Raw genomic sequence first — 12,524 nt, 5'->3', positions numbered from 1 at the left:
AACTACATGTTAATGAAATTATGAATAAAAAATAGTGAAAAATATGTATTCAAATTTTTATTATATTAAAATAGAATCGCAATACTATTTTTTCGAATTGTTTTAGATTATTATTTTTTTGCTAGATTATTAGAAATAAAAAAAAATATTGAGGGAGTAAAGTGTAGATTTTAACATAAGAGGGGAGGGGAATGTAATTCAAGCTTCTCTCAGAGGAGGGGAGTGAAAAAATTTCTAATATGTTTTGAATAAGAGGGGAGGGGAGTGTGTATTTTAACATAAGAGGGGAGGGGAGTGTAATTCAAGCATCTTTAAGGGAAGGTGAGTGTAATTTACTCAAGTTTTTAATGTAAATGACAATTGTAAATCAATTGGTATTAATTCCTATTAATTGCAGCAATTAATAGCCTTAACCGCGTATTGCTTTGTAAATACTCACAACGTTAATTCATGGACATTCTCGCTTGCACCGCGCATTGATTTATAGGAAGTTTTTAATGTAAATGGCCCTTGTAAATCAAACGGTAGTAATTCCTATTAATTGCAGCAATTAAAAGCATTAACCGCGTATTGCTTTGTAAAGTCATAAGAAATAATTCATGGAAATTTTCACTTGTACCGCGTATGGCTTTATAGAAAGTTTTTAATGTAAATGATCACTGTAAATCAATTGGTAGTAATTCCTATTAATTGCAGCAATTAAAAGTTTTAACCGCGTATTGCTTTCTACAGTCATAAGAAAACGGTTAGGAGGATTCTATAAATTTCTTGTGACATTATATGAAAAAAACTATACATTTAAAACGTAGTAGACAGTCATATGTTCGTGGGAAGGAAATACTACAGAAATCATCTTTGAAACCTGCAGCATGTTGACAAAGGTATCTGTAGTAATGCTACACCCCACCTGAGAGAGGATATATGCAAAACGATTAATTTTCATATAGTTGTGATTGCGCAAAAGTGACTGAAATGTTTAAAAATATTAGACTTGATATAATTCGGCCATCAGGATGCTAAAAAAGGCATAAGATCAATTAGTCTGCTTATAAATTTCTCACCAAATTATTGGCATCACTACCCAGCGCAGTCAACTCTAATTCCTTATCAACACCATCATCATCAGTTGAATCCTGTTAAAAAGACAGTTTCTTCCGTGTCAAAATTCTAATATATAACGGCATGCGCAAGAATCCATACCTATATGATAGTACAAAAAAATATAAACAAAAAAAAAAACCTTGAGATTGTATTTCTTGATGAATTCATTGATGACTTCAACATCATCAGTAGCCCTTTTGACACCATAGTTCCTCCACTTCCTATTGATATTACCATCACTAACCTCCACCTTAAAGAGCATTTTTTTGTCCACAAAAAAGTTGAAATCAATAGGATAACCAATTGACTTGTTCTCAGGCTGCACCAAGCAAATTGGAGTTTGTAGTGATTAGTGTTGACTTGAATCTGCATATAAAATATAAAACTAAGAATAAGAAAGCAACCTTGTTAATTTCTGCAATCAAGTCTTGGACATTCCTTCCTATGAACTGGGTGACAATATATACGATCAAAGAGAACAAATGTTGTCGAGCCAGAATCATCCATGACAATGACATGCAGCTTGAACCTACAATGGATTGATTAATGATATCAGTTATAATCCAATTTAATTATTTGCATTGATATGTTTCATATAAAAAGCGGCATATTTACCTCGGAACAGCGCTTTTGCATTCCTTGCATCATTTGCAAGATAGTTTTCCATCAACCACGGTAACCAACAATGAATACATCAATGGCAGCGATCATATAATTGATTAGGAGGGAAAAAAGGGGGTGATTAGGGCACTAATTGGCATTAACTACGATTTATTCGCTAAATGAATACATACGATATGATTCCCTAAATAGAAAAGTTTACTAATCGTTGAGAGTTATGGTGATTTGATTGGCATTAACTACGATTTTAATGGACATTATGACGCATCTGTATGAGATAGGAAATGAGTAGTTACGATTTTATTTGCATTATTTGCATTGATTAATGAATACATCAATGGCAGCGATCATATAATTGATTAGGAGGGAAAAAAGGGGGTGATTAGGGCATTAACTACGATTTTATTTGCTAAATGAATATATACGATATGATTCCCTAAATAGAAAAGTTTACTAATCGTTGGGAGTTATGGTGATTTGATTAGCATTAACTACGATTTTAATGGACAATATGACACATTTGTATGAGAAAGGAAATGAGTAGTTACGATTTTACTCACTAAATGAATACATACGATATGATTCCCTAAATAGAAAAGTTTACTAATCGTTGGGAGTTATGGTGATTTGATTGGCATTAACTACGATTTTAATGGACATTATGACGCATCTGTATGAGATAGGAAATGAGTAGTTTAAAACATATCATTTGAATCAACGGCGGAGATTAGATTAGCAAGGAATTCACATAAACGGCTAAGATCATTTAATTGCTTAGGAGGGAAAAAGAGGGGGCGATTAGGGCAAATATGATAGCTTGGCAACTCTAGCTTTTATAATAAAGGATAGGGTGAATTAGGGCAAACATGGTAGCCAAGCAAGTCTAGCTTTTATTTTTCGTGACCAATTGATATAAGTTCATTTTAATGGATGTTTATGATTTTTTTGATTAACAATTAGTGTAGGGGATTGTTGAATGAATTGATTAGCATTTAATACGTCTTTAATTGCATTAACGAAGTTATATGAGGAAACATTTTTAGAGTTTGAATCAATGGGTGTGATCAAATGTGAAAATAGAGTTTGAACGGTGAGATTAGAGTAGCAATCAATACTTGTTTAGGAGGGAAAAATGCTAGGCATTAGGGCAAAATATGGTGAATTAGGGCAAACATGTAGCCAAACAACTCTAGCTTTTATAATAAAGGATAATAAAGATGGGAAGTGGAAAAGGTGGGATAGGTAGTGGGAGGCGGTTTTAGAATTTGAAAGCGAAATAAATTTAACAAAAACATGTGTGGCGTAATGGCAAAAACAATGAAAGATGACCATCAATAACGTGGTTCACGTGGTTCAACCAACGTGGTTCAACTCCCACCAAGGAATGGTTCAACTCCCACCAAGGAATTTTTAAGCTTTTTTAAGCTAATCAAAAAGGGTGGGATTAGGGTTAATTAGGGTTGCTTTCAAGACTGTTTAACATTTAGATATATGGAATTAGATATATGGAATTGGAAAATAATTAGATTTAATAGATAATAAATATGATTATGAACAACAAGAAAACGAGAGATTCAAAAAGATTGTTACATGAAAAGTAGAAATCGAAAAGAAAAAAAAATGAATGATGAATGTTGGAATATCAAAGAAGATCCGTAGCAAACAGGAAAGCTTGAAAAAGTTGAGAAAAAAAATTATTAAACTGGATGCTCGTATGTTTATATAGGAGGGTAGAATAGGAAGTTTGTGTAAAATGTAGGGGTGAAAGTATAGATGTAAGGGTATAGGGTAAAATTTCCGAATCATTATTATGGTATGAAAAGCTTAACAAAAAGAAAAACATCCACTGATTCAGATTGTTGTAGTTGATAATCTCACCATTCACAAATTTCATTTAATTTTAATAAAAATCAAAATATGTATTAAAATATTGATGTTTGATCTCAAATCCAACAATAATATATAGACTAGGTGAATGCGAGGATTACTAACTACATTCAATCCAAATTCGTACGTCCACATCATAATCATAGTGATTATGTCTTGGAGATCTCACACTGACTGATTAATGATATGAACAAAATAGTTTTGAATAGATGGGATACCTTAAGCTAGCTTTTGGGGTGTAGATATTAAACTCAAAATCACATTGTAAGACGGTCTTAGAACTTATCATAGATATGTGATTGAGCTACATTATTATTTGTGCATTATACCAAACAGTCCTTGGTGTGATGGGTGAAAGAGTACTCCTAGTCCCATATTGATTATAGATATGATCTAAATAGATTTATAAGGTTTACACAATCATGAATTTGGGTTAGTTTTGTGGAATAAAAAATATAAGGTCCCATATTTTTTTATTGTAAAAAGAAAAACATTTTTTAATTTAGTTTTGTGGAATAGAGTAAGAATGGAATGCTAGGAGAATATGAAGACTACTTATATTTTTACTTGAACTAGACTCTAACCCGTGCGATGCACGGGTTTTTTAGAGTTTTATGTATAGGTATCAAATTGATTATATCATTAGAAACATTTAATGGAATACAATAGTGTTTTAAAAAAACTAAATTGATTCATTAATTAACTATATGATGTATATATTTCATACAAAAAAATAAAGAATCAAAATGAAATCAGACATATATATTCCCTAACTTGAAATGAGACATATATATTGCTTATAGAAATGCTATAAGTGGCTATCTTAAAATAATGATCAATAACGTAGACAATTTGTCAAAAAATTTAGTCATGCATTAAGGTTTGCTCATTACCTGTTCATATTCATTTACAAAATGATAATGATAACACCCATATAATCCACATTGGAAGCTATTAACTTTACATTAGGTCTCCAAAAAGCCTAATCTATAGCACCACACAAATTTTCTGCAAGAACTGAAAGAATCATGTGTGGGTTGTGCTGGTAGAAATTAATAGGTGGTCAGTGGATTTTGGATGATGTGATAGTGGAAAATGAAAAAGGGATTTAATGGTTTGCTAAAAAGGGTATTTGATATTGGATATCAATTAATGGAAACAAAACTAATCAAGAAAATTGCTAGCGACTTAGTGGTCAATATGTTGAGTGGGAGTCATTAGGTCTCATGTTCGAATCCTTGCAAAGAACATTTCATAATATAAAGATTTTTTTGGTATCGGACTATAAAGATTTTTTTAGCATCATAAAGATTTTTTTAGCAAATCAAAAAAGGCGGGATTAGGGTTAAACAGGGCTACTTGGAGACTGTCTAACATTTAGATATATAAAGATTTTAAATAAAACTCTGTTTTATTTTATTTATTTGAATGTGGTGTAAAGGGCCCAAGTTAATCTTAACAAAATATATCAATTATTTATATATAAAAAAAGTATCAATTATCATTTCTTATGACATCTACATCAGTGATCATCAAACTAATATGGTTGAATCACAAAAATATATAACTAGCTGTTTGAAGCAAATTTAGTCATATCATTGACAGTCATGTCTCACCTATAATCAATAGTATTTTTCAGTTCATTTTTCATATTAGTGCATGTAAGGTTAGCACTATTAAAAAAGTTATAAGGCCAAGTAATATGGTGTTGCCTACCGTTGGGCCATTGATGTCTCTGCATAGCCTAGCAATGCCAAAACCTGGCATTCAATCAAACCTTAAATTGTAAGCTGTGAGTTGATTATCATATGATTCTTGAATTATTGTGCACCCATTTAAGGTTCTTTCTTTTTCATCAAGATGATGTCTTCCTAACCCACACCCATATGCTATGTTGGAGAAATTAATTTTAATTCAGAAGCATCAACTTTTAGTGACCATAATGTAGATATATTCCTCTATAATCGACCAATTTTTTTAATTTGATATTTTTCTTTCGATACTCAACTCGTTTGTTACATCTTTTTGTGAATTTTTCTAAATAATCTCTTCAAGAGTTTTCATATGTTTGTTTCAAATTTCTTAAAAATTAGAATTTAAAAACTACTTTAGATAAGAAGCTACTTTGTATACATAGTTTTTCTGAAAAATCATTTTCCATAGATAAGTAAGACATGTGATAAAAAAAATAATATAAATACATATAAAGAAAAATGACATGACAAAAGAAAGCACCAGAAAAAACACAACGCATTCTGAAAAAGATTCAGCTACGGAATTTGGTCATGTAAGCATCACTAATGGTCCATATTTTTCTTCTTCTTTTGGATTCCTTTGTCGTTTGAAATTGATATGCCCTACGCTTTTTACTAATTGGCCCCCCCTCTCATCTATCATGTGTATGATGGTAAGGTTAATCCCCCCTTATCTATCTTTCCATATGGTCAAACAGTGTTGAACCCATTATAAAATGACATTTCACAAGGTAGGCCATGTTTCAAAATCAGAACTATATGTAAGTGGAAATCATGTCTCCTTATGTTATCTTGATAGAGATACCAATTTCATGCAAGAGTCAAGAGTAGGATTTGGACCCCCACTTTCTTCATGTTAAAGTAAAGCACTAACATGATTATTTATGTAAATTGTAAAAAAAAAATGATTATTTCTATTGAAAAACATTTTTATACCACTGTTTAAGCATATTTGGATTGAATTATAGTTTGGTGAATGAAATGAAAACTTGATGTTTTTGCCTAAAAAAAACAAATATTCAATAGGTGTGACTTGATTGATTGCTTTGGTTGAATTCGTGAAACTGATAAGATTGTTGATCTCTTCGGTTTGTAAAAAAAAAATGATTATTTCTATTGAAAAACATTTTTATACCACTGTTTAAGCATATTTGGATTGAATTATAGTTTGGTGAATGAAATGAAAACTTGATGTTTTTGCCTAAAAAAAACAAATATTCAATAGGTGTGACTTGATTGATTGCTTTGGTTGAATTCGTGAAACTGATAAGATTGTTGATCTCTTCGGTGAGGATGGATGAGAGACAATGGTGGCGGAAAGTGCTCTGCAGTGGTGATCAGTCTTCGCGGTGAGACGAAAGGTGCCTGCAGACACGTTAGCACTTCAAAACTCAAATCAGTAATGGAACTGAGAAAGAGTGTGTAAGAAGTGTAGTGAAAAGCGAATCGTACATTGAGTATGAAGCTAAGCCAACCTTATCTAGGCGCGCGTGAGGATAACCGTATCCGGGATATGCGGCGTGTGATTAAGGAGTGGTTAGAGGACAAGTGTATGGTGATTGTCGCGTGGAGGCGTGCTCGAATGTGATGTGGTGCACTGATTTTAGCGTGTTCCTTCAAGCACCGTGCCTTTGTATGGTGGACGTTTAGTCCATGTGTCAACATTGGATTGGTCTTTTAAACAGTCGAGAACAATTATCATTTTTGGGAGAGAAGCAGATAGTTGTAAATATAACTAAATATCTTAAATTCTTAATACATGTACTTCTTATTCTAAAATTTGGTCGCTTAAATTTATGCATCTGCTTTGAAATTTAGACTAAATTCATCAATTTGCTCAACATTTCCTTATATATAAGATCGGATGATATATTAATTTCATATAGTTGATATTTTAAATATATGCTCACATATTTTTTTTGAGGGAACATGCTCACATATTTATTGTGTCAGGGAAGTAATTATTGGAGTAGTGTTACAATCTTTACATTTTCAATATAGCAATGTTGTTTTTAATAAGAGATGAGGTTGTTCATACCTTAACTAATTATGGGGATCAATCATGAATTGTTTATGTTCTTCATAATCACCTATTGTTCGTGCTCTTTATATAATAAATAAATTGTTATGATTAATTTGTAGCGTGAGAAGATGATAACGATGATGGTTAGGTTGCCCACTACTATCATATGTATATTTCCACTCTTTCTCTGCTGAAGCACAGTATTTTAGTGACACAAGTTTTGTGAAATATGAACTAAGCTTTTACTAAACAAAACGTACCAGAACCAAAACTATTCTTATCCTTATCCATCGGTAATGTTGATTAACTGCATAACTAGACTTTTGATTCGTGCGACGCACGGGTTTTCTCGACTAAAATAGAGACCAATAAATAATCTTTAACCCGTAAGATCATGAGTCGATCAATAAACGCAAATTAGATTATTAGAGATACAATATTACAATCAAATGATAATAAAAAAAAATTATAAAGAAAAAAGATAAAAAGAATACAAAATTATATTGTTGGACGGGTCAATTTTATTTATTACCTTTATAGTTAAACATAAAAAATTAATGCGTGTAGCCGAGTTTGCAAGGAAATTAGGGTATTCTGTTTGTAAACGTATTAAATAAGTGTAGAGCTGCAGACCTAATAAAATTAATAAATAATAAGGATAAAGATTAAGATATCTATTAAATTTTTGCTTTAAAAAATATTCACGGTTATTAGAGAGAGAAATGAAAACATATATGATGCAAATTTAGAGCCAAAATTTTAGGATAGAGTTGTTGCAAATCTAATAAGGGATTAGTGGAGGGGAAAAATTAGGTTAAGTAGTTGCATACTTAACAAAATTAATAAATAAGGATATAAAACTGTTTATTTAGACATGTTTATATTTTTATTTTTCTTAAAAAATATTTCTTTTTGAGGAAATATTTAATATTGATCATCTAGCAATTGCATGATTAGATTTTTTTGTGAGTGATGATAATAGTAAAAAAAAAAGTGATATAAACATCTCATGGTTGATCCACATTTTTTTTAAGGGAGTTGATCCACAAAAATATTCAGCACAACACAAAATATGTGTGATATCTTTTTGGCATATTAAATTATCATAATAATAAAAATCTATAAAAAGAGTTTGATGATGTATATAATCTCAAACATCATAATTCAAATCTACTTCGGTTATAAAATGGTTTTTAATTTTTTATAAAATGGTTTTTAATTAATAATATTTTTTTAATAACTTAACTTTCAAACATCTATAATTTTATGATGTAACAAAGACAGTACAACAGATTGTGCCACCGTAGATTTAAGTGGTAGTTAAAGCACTTCACCTTACTTTAGGCCACCACAAAACATTTGAACAATAACATTAGTATTAATTTCCTTGTTGATAAAAAAGAGGTTATTACGAGTTTTCTAGATTAATCAAATAGAAGCTAGCTAATTATTTGGAAGCCAACATTTGGCTTCAAAGATCAAATTATATCTTGCAGAGTGTTGGAATAGTTTTGTCCATTATCATCATGAGTGTGGAGTTGTGGATAAAAGAAAACCCATATCTTGTACTCCATCCGTCCTAAATTATGTACTTCATCTATCTCAAATTATATGTTAATTTCACACAAATCATTGATGGTATGTGAAATAAAACTTTAAAAGAATTGAAAAAAAGATAAAGTGATCTATAACAATATATAAAGTGAATACATTATTTTTTTAGGTAGAATTTTTTATTATTTAAATTATATTCTTATAAAATTTGTTTTTAAGGATGTCATATTGTTGATGTTATTGAAAAAAAATATATATACTTTTACTGTATTTGCTGATGTCATAATTAGTCCCCGACAACCCAATTATTCACTTTAAAAAAATGTGAATTCTAACCACTATATTACTTGATAAAAAAAAAACATAATCTGTTTTTTTTTAGGAAAACATAACCTGTTATTTTTTAAATTTAAAAGTCACAAAACATCTATACATAAATTTTTAAAAAACATCAAAATTTTATATAAAAAAAAGAATATTAAATATAATTTACACACGTTAACCCAATAAATAAAAAATCTAAAGTTTGAATCTCGATATTTTGCATATTAAAATATCTTTAGTTCACGTAAACTTTTGCATTCTTTTTTTTTTTTTTAGTAAAATAAACTCTTGCAGCTAGACCAAAAAAAAAAAAAAACTCTTGCATTATTGTGTTGGTCTTGTGGTAACGATAATAAAATTTATATTTATGAACAAATTTTGATTTCAGACTGAAATTTTCTTGGGTCAATGTAATTTTCTTTTCCGTCCATGAAAACTCAATAATCAATATCATCATTGTTTGTTCATAATGACCACAAGAAGTTTAGAAGATGAAATAATTTGAAAAACTAGTACTACTATTGAATTTGAGGGTCTATTTTCTATCCCTATCTCATATATTGTTCCACTCCACCGGCCTCTAACTCCAATATATATACCCCCCTTTCTCCAAACACCACACACCAAACAAAAACCTTCCTTCACTCCTTCTCTTTCTCTCTCTACACATTCTCTCTCTCTAAATTTCAATGGGATTCCCCGTAGGGTACCCTGAAGTCTCCGTCCCCAACATCTTCCTCTACACACTCTCTCTCCTCTCCTTCCTCCGCTCCCTCACCATCTCCTTCCTCTCTCTCCTCCATCTCTCCGACCTCCTCGACACCGACTTCTCCACCACCACCCTACCAGACTCCCACATCCACCGTCCCACTCTCTCCGCAATCCTCATCAGAGAGTTTCTCCCAATTATCACTTTCAATGACCTCGCCGGAGGAGACTCACCACCGGCGGCGGCAGGGTGTGCTGTGTGTTTAAACGAGTTCGCCGGAGAAGAAGAGATCAGATGTATGGCGAACTGTAGACATATGTTTCATAGAACGTGTGTGGACCGTTGGATTGATCATGATCAGAAAACATGTCCACTTTGTAGGACCCATTTTGTACCTTATCATAAAATGGAAGATTATAATCAACGGTTATGGAGTGATGCTGCTTCTGAAGATGATGATGATAATAATGATGATGTTTCTCTTTTTTCTCATCATGATGATTATTACATTGCTAATGCTGCTTCATTATGAGTTTCCTTTTTAATCTTTTTTATTTTTCTTTTTTATTTTTTTAATAGAGTTTTTGGGTTGGTGAATTTGTATATATTATTAAACCAAAACAATAAATGTATGGATAAAATGAGAGAAATTTAAAGTTTTGAACTAATGTGTATGGATTTTGGACATGTAAGTAAGTTAGGTGGATTTTCTTCCCACAAATAGATAATCTCTATGATTAATCTCTTTGGGTGTTTGTTTCTTAACCACTCAATCAACTATGGAAGTAGATTTGAGTGTGAGGCTGGTGGATTTATAAAATTGAGGACCTTAAACGAAACAGTGCAATATCGAGGGTATTAGTTATTTATTGTGACTTTAAACGGTCAGCTAGTTGACGATGAGATTGACCCTATCAGATTAATCGGTTTTGAGACAAATTCTGAGTTTTCAAAATAAATAGATAAATTATCATCAGGCATTCATTGTGGTAATTGATTTGAGATTCGACGATTTAGATTATAGTTTTATCTAGTTAAATGATTGATTTAAATCGAACAATCTATAATTGTAAGTCACACAATGTAACACATTTACATCACCAAATCTAAGTTCGTAAATTGGGGTTGCTTAACTAGGTTCCTTAACAACAACGAAAAAGAATGTGAGGATTTGTTTGGAATTTATAGAAAAACCCTAATTAATCCTTAACTAGGACTTGAATCATTGTCTGAAATTTTGGTTGTGCATTGCTAACAATTAATTGGTCGCGATTTCATCTGATACGCTTTTGTTTTTGTTGCTTCACTACTCTATATTTAAAATTCGTTTTAGTCTCTTCATTAAGACACATTGATCCCCCCTAAGCTTAATTCATGACTCTGTCCGTGACTTGATATAGTAATTTTTTTTTGTAACATTTCTATTAATTAAGAGTTTTTTTCACAATAATAAACTAAGAATATGTTTTTTTTGGTCGGATAGCCCAACGACTAGATTCAAACGCATCACGTAGAGAATTAGAGATTTTGAAATTCCAACCTCAACATTACACATTTATGAGACAAGAATAAGCTTATCTATTTTGTATGAATACGAGTTTACTTTCTCTATGGTCAAAAATGAAAAATGCATCCGATCTTAAATGTAACGGGGTGCCGGCCACCTCTCATCATTAGTTGTAGACCTCTTTTAGACTTCTTTTTAGAATATATTAGTAGACATGTAACGTATATTTTAGTGAAGTACTTTTTAAATATACCTTTTTTGGTATTTTAATAAGAGATATTAGATAAGTAACGATTGTTTTTTTTGACAACGATTGTTGTATTTGGTCTAAATATTAAATTAAATCAATTTTTGTTGATTCAAATGTTTTTATAAATTATAAGTCATTTTGAAAAACAAATTTATCCTTAATTATATGTTACAATACTAACAAAACATTAATGTTACTTTTTTAATTATACCATTAACTATTTATTACTTTCTCTTATTTCAATTCTTTAATTTATATTTCAATATCATTTATTAAGGACAATTTTGTAAAACTAACTCGTAATATCTTTTTCCCATACAAAATTAATGACATTTTTTAATATGTGTGATATGTTCAAATCTTATATAATTTGACTTGGAGGGAGTATTTTATAATCTTTGTAGTGGGTAGACATTTTTTTAAAATATTTAGCTTAAATGCACTTTTAATCCTTCTACTTAAAAAAAAGATATTTTGATTCTCTTATTTTAAAAATCAATTTTCGGATCCCTTTATTTTTTTTTTTAGGTTTTGGTCCCTCATATCATTTTTTTGTCATTTTTTTTATGATCTAGTTTATTCATTTATGATGAGTCAAAACTTATTAGACCACAATAAATATTTATATCAACAAAAATATGTTAAATAAACAATGTCATATCATAAATAAATATGCCACATCATAAAAAAAAGTCCAAAATATGAGATGATGACAAAAATTTCAAAAAAAGTTAAATAAAAGACAAATAGGAAGACCTAAACTTTATTTTAAAAAAACAGCGACCAAAAATGCA

At 30.5% G+C, this 12,524-nt stretch overlaps 1 protein-coding gene and 1 pseudogene across 2 annotated transcripts; one reads left to right on the top strand and one right to left on the bottom strand.

The window, feature by feature from the left end:
- Window positions 1-790: 790 nt before the first annotated feature.
- LOC146908746 (uncharacterized) lies at window positions 791-1,768 on the bottom strand. The gene is made up of 5 exons (XM_085729301.1): window positions 1,717-1,768; window positions 1,506-1,630; window positions 1,241-1,420; window positions 1,062-1,133; window positions 791-907 (listed from the first exon to the last, which is right to left on the bottom strand). The coding sequence occupies exons 1-5, from the start codon at window positions 1,766-1,768 to the stop codon at window positions 791-793; spliced, it is 546 nt and encodes a 181-aa protein (XP_085585427.1).
- Window positions 1,769-9,871: 8,103 nt separating this feature from the next.
- LOC146908745 (brassinosteroid-responsive RING protein 1 pseudogene) lies at window positions 9,872-10,641 on the top strand (annotated as a pseudogene). Its single transcript, XR_015018603.1, has one exon. The product of XR_015018603.1 is annotated as a brassinosteroid-responsive RING protein 1 pseudogene (transcript).
- The last annotated feature ends 1,883 nt before the right edge of the window (window positions 10,642-12,524 follow it).

The sequence above is a fragment of the Medicago sativa genome, chromosome 7, assembly GCF_051527215.1.
Source record: "Medicago sativa cultivar Bolivia chromosome 7, Bolivia_mono, whole genome shotgun sequence".
Lineage (NCBI taxonomy): Eukaryota > Viridiplantae > Streptophyta > Magnoliopsida > Fabales > Fabaceae > Medicago > Medicago sativa.
Note: the sequence above shows the minus strand (reverse complement) of the source record. Positions and strands in the feature narration are given on the sequence as shown.

What these genes read in the sequence shown, in the direction of transcription:
- LOC146908746 (XM_085729301.1), bottom strand. Translation starts at nt 1,768, where the DNA reads ATGGAAAACTATCTTGCAAATGATGCAAGGAATGCAAAAGCGCTGTTC. An exon ending in TGATTGCAGAAATTAACAAG is followed by an intron (nt 1,421 to 1,505) that starts GTTGCTTTCTTA and finishes TGCTTGGTGCAG; the next exon opens with CCTGAGAACAAGTCAATTGG. An exon ending in GTAGTGATGCCAATAATTTG is followed by an intron (nt 908 to 1,061) that starts GTGAGAAATTTA and finishes ATCCTCTCTCAG; the next exon opens with GTGGGGTGTAGCATTACTAC.